We start from the raw sequence: 6,042 nt of genomic DNA on the forward strand, positions 1-6,042 counted from the left end.
CTAAAGTGATCTCTCTTACGGGTGTAAAATAAAAGTAATAATTTGTAATTTGCGTGTTTCATGTAAATAAATAACACCTATTAAAAACGAGGCGTTCTCAGAATTATAGTTCTCATACCCTTCCTATTTAGAATCGGTATAATCGCTATAACACTTTTGTCAGTGCCTAATGAATGCTTTAATTCCATTTTGACTTAAAAGATCAATATATTTAGGCTGCTTCGTCGTATTTGTATCCTTTTCTGTTAGCATGGTAAATGCAATATTAGTAAAAACCTTATAAAATACATCCTGCTGGTATCAAATATTCAATGTAAATCTGTGCGTACAAATTCATGGTATTCATGGTGGACAATCTGAGGCTATTCTCAGTCGCTAATGCGAGTTCTTAGAGTTCGTTGGTACCCGAATCATCAAAATTCAAATTCATTCACTTAGCAATTGTCTGACTATATCTCATAAGTTGGTCTTCAGTTACGGGTAAGTTGTGCACTTTATTATGTTTTTAGTGAAACTTAAACGAAGTATACCATGGTTAAGAAAAGCGTTAAATCTGCATACGCCATTGTCAAACTCAGAATTGAAGTCGGCTTTCCGATTATATTGTGACTCGCTTTCGATAGCTGAAAAAACTGATTCATGAAATTACACAAGGTTGGGTCGATTTGTTTTCATGCCGAATAGGAATTTATAAAATTATACACTTCCTAAGAAAAACAATAAAAATAGTTGACTTCATACTTATTGAAGTGAGTCCCAGATTCAGTTTAATTGGCTTGAAATCAACTAATTTCAAAGTTACACGAAAGTATAGCATTTTATACAGTACCACTACGCAAGTCAGGTGCAAATGTTTTGGAAAACGGGACACAAGGCGGGGACGCCCGCCTTTCCACATTGCATCAATCAAATCGACCCACCCTGGATGTTGGGTAATGGAATGTAAGTTAATTAGAAGGCGTCGTTGAGCTCCACAATAGATAGCCGCAGCTCGGCGATGGGCGGTAGCTAGTGCGATCTGGCCACCAAGTCCAGACCGCCCTCCTCTTCCATTTTGCTGAGGAACTTGATAACCCGCTGGTGGGGCTCCAATTGCCGGATCATGTCCATGAGGGCCAGCAGCTTCTTGATGCCAATACACACTCGCTTGCCCGACATTTTTCTGGCTATGCTCTGCAGCTCCTCGGAACTGAAAAAATCCGAGTCATCCAGCACGGCGAGGACGTGTTCAGGGGTTGATAGATTGGACACATGCAGGACGAATGTGAAAGCCGGCAGCATTTCCATCTCCTCGAGAACATCTCGCCGGCTGGAAGTGCACAGGATCAGCAGTTTCCTACCCTTTGGCGGCTGTTTTTTCAGTAGAACCAGTAGGGCCTGCAGCGTGAGATTAGAGTACCTGGGTCCGATCGGACCGTAGTCCAGCAATCGCTCCACATTGTCCACCACAATGCAGCTTAAAGTGGAGCGGTAGGCGTCGTCGAAGATCTTGCGGATGTGCAGGACCTTGGCGGACTCTGTGAATCCTACCATATCTTCCGGCGAACAGACCTTAACGAACGGGAAATCACTCAACTTGGCCAGATTAGCGGCCAGCGCTGATTTGCCAGAGTTTGGAGCTCCTTCGATGAGAACAGACACTAGTCCAGAGCCCTCAGTGGCCTTCGCCTGCTGCACGGACAGCATTCCGTCCTCCAGGAGTTCGGTGACCGGTGGTCCCCAGTTTATAATACCGCGTGCCAGCAGATTCTCCAACATCTCCTGGGCTGCTCCAAAGGCGGGCTTGATGTCGTTGTCCAAGGCGTGCAGAAAATCGGCCCGAGTAACACGCAGTTTTTCCATAGCCTCAGGATCCACGTGAACCTTGGATCGTAAAAACACAATTAACAATTTAAGAATTCAGAAATTTGCAATAAATATATAAGTATATCGAAAATGCGAAATATCAAAATGTGGATAATGCGGTATCCAAACGATCGTTAACCGAGTCCTTGCTTTACCGAAACCAAATTAGTCAAACGCGGAAAACAAAACCGAGAGATAATCGAAATAAAAAAATACGCCAAAGAACAAATAAAATTATTTGTTCGAGTGTGAGTTAAGAACCCCCTTGCCGAACTTAATAAATTATTCTTTGCTTTCACGCCATGCGTTGCTAAAACTATAAGAAACCTTGGAATCCGCCTTGATTAGCCGGTTCATGGCCGTGGATTGGGCCGCTCTAACCAGTCCCTCCAACTCTGCGCCACTGAAGTTCTTTGTCTTGGCCGCAATTTCGTTGTTGTCCACATCGCTAGCTATCTTGTTGAAGTCCCGCATCCGCTTGGTGTGGATGTTGAGGATCTGGACGCGTCCCTGCTCGTTGGGCAAGCTTATCTCCATTTGAACTTCCAAACGGCCAGGTCGCAGCAGGGCCTCATCGATCATGTCCCGCCTGTTGGTCATTCCTATCACCAGGATGTTGTTCAACTGCTCTACGCCGTCGATTTTGGCCAGCAGTTGATTCACGACCGTGTCGTGGACACCACTATTACCGGCCACGGATCCACGAGCCTTGCAAATGGCGTCGATCTCGTCGAAGATGATGATGTGCAGTCCACTGTTCGGTCCCAAACGCTTTTCCTCTTCCTCTGCCTCGGCAAACAAACGCCGGATATTGGCTTCTGATTCACCGACGTACTTGTCCAGGATCTGCGGACCGTTCACAATCTTGGGTTCGCGGGCATTAAGCATGGTTCCTATTTGCCGGGCCATCAGGGTTTTGCCCGTGCCTGGTGGTCCGTACAATAGGATACCCTTCACGTGCTTGATGCCAAGTTGCTCGACCAGTTCCGGCGGAAAAACGCGAGAGGCGAAGGCGCGTCGGAAGATCGCGTTGAACTCCTTATCTAGGCCACCAATGCCCATCTTGCCAAAGTCCCAGTCCGGATTTATGATGGACTGGCGCACGATCTTACCCTTGGAGCGGCCCTGCAGGTTTAACACGGAGTTCTCCGCCTTCTCGAACTGCACCACCGTGTTGCCGAGGATGCGACCGAATCGCACGTTCCGGGTCTTCGGTACACTATCTCCCACTGTTCGGGGATCCACAGCCTCCAGGGTTTTCACTGCCAGGCCCAGGAACTTCTTGTCTTTGAACTGAAAGGCGGTAAACATTCTTATTAGTCAGTCAACGATGTACATTAAATAACGTTTTATTAAAATAACTATTTCTTTTTATAATTTCATTTCCTATAAAGGGAACCAACCACCCTATTTTTAGTTCATAAAAATACAGAAGTTGATGGGACATTATTAAAAAAGATGTGGCAGAAAGCCAAATGGACGATCCAAGGGATCCAAAGAGCTACGTGTATTTGCGTTCCTCATTGTCGAGAAAACTGCGGTGTTAATAGGGTCATTGTCTAAAAATATAATATGAGATTCAGCATCTCATGGCAATCAAGACACGTCAGTAAATATAGTGTATATTCAAAAGAAATAACGAATATTCCCATTACTGATATTCGTCAAGAACTTGTATGCAAGTCTTTTTGTGACACGAAGCACAATTACACCCAATAAATGGTGAAATAACAAATAGATGCGTCACGATAAATCGAGCATGTATCACTAATCCTCTCCAGACTTTTGCAGACCATAGTTTCAGACTTAGCTATCTGCTATCTATTTTTGTATCCTGCAAACGTCTAATTGAGCAGCACAAATACATTGGTACCTGAAAGACGAGCGTTTGTCCGACGGTCAGAGGCATTCCGGCGAACTGCATGAGGAACTCCTTGGCCATCTCGTCGGAGTCGTAGGGCTCCTGCGTGGTGGTCTTCTTCTGCAGGAAGTCCGTCTCGAAGGAGACCAGTGTTATGATATCGGCGCTGGCGTCGAATCGGTACGGCCGCACGTCTATTTCCTGGTTGATGGAAAGCGTGGCCCACTTGCGCTGGACGAGAGAGAATCCGACGTGGCCGAGTGGCAGCTCCGGCCCGCTGATCTTTTCCAGCGCGAAGATGAAGTGCAGCCCCGGGCCCGTCGAGATGTCCACATATCTGCGGGAATCAAGCGGTGAGGCATTGCCATTAGCGAAAAAATCCAAAGAGACCTCCACGTAGGAGGTGGGAAAACACCAAATAAAACACTCACTTGACCTCCTCCGTGAAATCCGACACATTCACAATCGCCTTGTTCGTCAGAGATAGCTCGTCCGTGGGGCATTTGATCGCTCTCATCCGGTGGGCCATTTCAACTGACATGTTTTCCAGATAAATTTAATAATAAATTCACGAAATGATTCAGTTATCAGCTGATTTTGCCCATCCCTGGTCTGCGTTGCGTGTGTGTATGCACTGTAAGCGCGAGCAAAAGCTGTCTGCTGCAGCACCGCAAAGAGCGAATTGTGTGTGCCATTTATTATATTTCCTTCGACCAGATGGCATTGCCTTCCTGGGTGGCAGGTAAGCAGGGACTTATCCTGATCTAAAACGGCATTCTTAGTAAGACCTGAACTCATGCTACGATCAAAATATTTATATGTCATCAGCTCCTGGGGAACCTCCTCCTGTCGGCGAATCTGGGCTGAATGGTCTTTACAGCAGGCAAAAGATCTAACTGTCTGACTTGTAGGTCCTCCAGGCATCCGGTGACTTCAGTCCGTAAAGTGGCTTAAAGGAGCGCTCTGAAGCCAACGTTGCGCAGCTCGACCTCCGTGAAATTTTCGTTTTCCTTGGCAATTTCACGTAGGCACAGATCGCCGGCTACTCTGATGCAAGAATTCAAGAGATTCAAACGCTCCTCATAATGGGGTAGAATGATGCCGACCATCTTGGCGTCCGGGTTTGCTTTCTCAATTAAAAAGTGGTCTTTTTAATGCAAAAATTATCTCGGTGTAGTCACAGATGTTCCTATCGATTTCGATATCTACGACGATCGATAAAAAAAAAAAAATATCTTGGTGTAGTCACAGATATTCCTATCGACTATCGATGTTTTTAATCGTGGTTTTTAAACCCATATTACCTTTTGCATATTCTATTTCGTATATAAATAAATCAAATCAGGCTAAAATAATACTAACAAAATTTGCTTATCCAACTCATTGCGAAGGATTTAAACTTTTCAAATATAAGCACGGTATTTTTAAAAATACCTGTTTTCCACTAGGCTATTAGAGAAGCGGGCGGCATTTTTAAAAGCAAACCTGGTATTTTATCCTTGCTAAAAAATGTAGCAAGAAAAAATGTTTAATAATTTAATTTGATGTGTTTTGTATGTTTTTGGCATTGTAAGAATCTAACAGATTTAAAGCTTTTAGGTTCAAATACTAAAAAATACCGAAAATCGTATACCAATAACCGATAGACTGGCGGTTGCGATGAACTGGGACTGTTACAGTTTAAACAACTTAGTGATTTATGATTTTCTTGAGTTTCGTCCCGGTTGCTAAAACCTAGGCACACATTAAGAAATTCCGCTTTTCGGCTCATCTGCTGGACCACTGTGCAATTACTTGCAATACCACATTTTTCTTCTTTCCTTGCCGCTGACCTCGAGTAGTTTATCATTCGCTCGATAATTGGATAGTGGATGTCTCTATTCGTTCTGGGGTCCCCCACAAATTTATAGCGTGCATTATATTCGGACAGTTTAATTGGGTATCGACATTTATTAATTTATCCGGTCGGCCGGCTTCAGCGTACTGCCGGTAATTTGTTTGGCCCATCCGAATTCGACCACTCAAGGCTTTCAACACTCCCCATCCGCACAGTTTCCCCATTCCTCTCCAGGCCATTTGCATGCTCCAAAGGGCTGAGACTCGCGTCAGCTATGCACATTAATTAGGCCGCTTCATTAGACACATGTCCATCAAAAGTAGTCCAGGCTCATGGTCCAGACTCGAAGACTGCGCCGCCGGCGAGGGAATATAGTATACTAGTACACATATGTACGAGTATATATCCCGCTCCGATCCGAGCCTAACTGCATCTCGTGTTGCCTGTTTTATGTAATTAAGCCAGGCGCTCACTATTTAAATTGCAGCCGGATGGCGAG

At 44.9% G+C, this 6,042-nt stretch overlaps 1 protein-coding gene across 1 annotated transcript; it reads right to left on the reverse strand.

The window, feature by feature from the left end:
- Positions 1–474: 474 nt before the first annotated feature.
- On the reverse strand, positions 475–4,356 carry LOC6553372 (vesicle-fusing ATPase 2). The gene is made up of 4 exons (XM_001980173.3): positions 4,138–4,356; positions 3,719–4,043; positions 2,173–3,138; positions 475–1,863 (listed from the first exon to the last, which is right to left on the reverse strand). The coding sequence occupies exons 1-4, from the start codon at positions 4,245–4,247 to the stop codon at positions 1,009–1,011; spliced, it is 2,256 nt and encodes a 751-aa protein (XP_001980209.1). The 5' UTR covers positions 4,248–4,356; the 3' UTR covers positions 475–1,008.
- Positions 4,357–6,042: the final 1,686 nt, after the last annotated feature.

This window comes from Drosophila erecta, unplaced genomic scaffold, assembly GCF_003286155.1.
Source record: "Drosophila erecta strain 14021-0224.00,06,07 unplaced genomic scaffold, DereRS2 tig00000000-arrow-pilon, whole genome shotgun sequence".
Lineage (NCBI taxonomy): Eukaryota > Metazoa > Arthropoda > Insecta > Diptera > Drosophilidae > Drosophila > Drosophila erecta.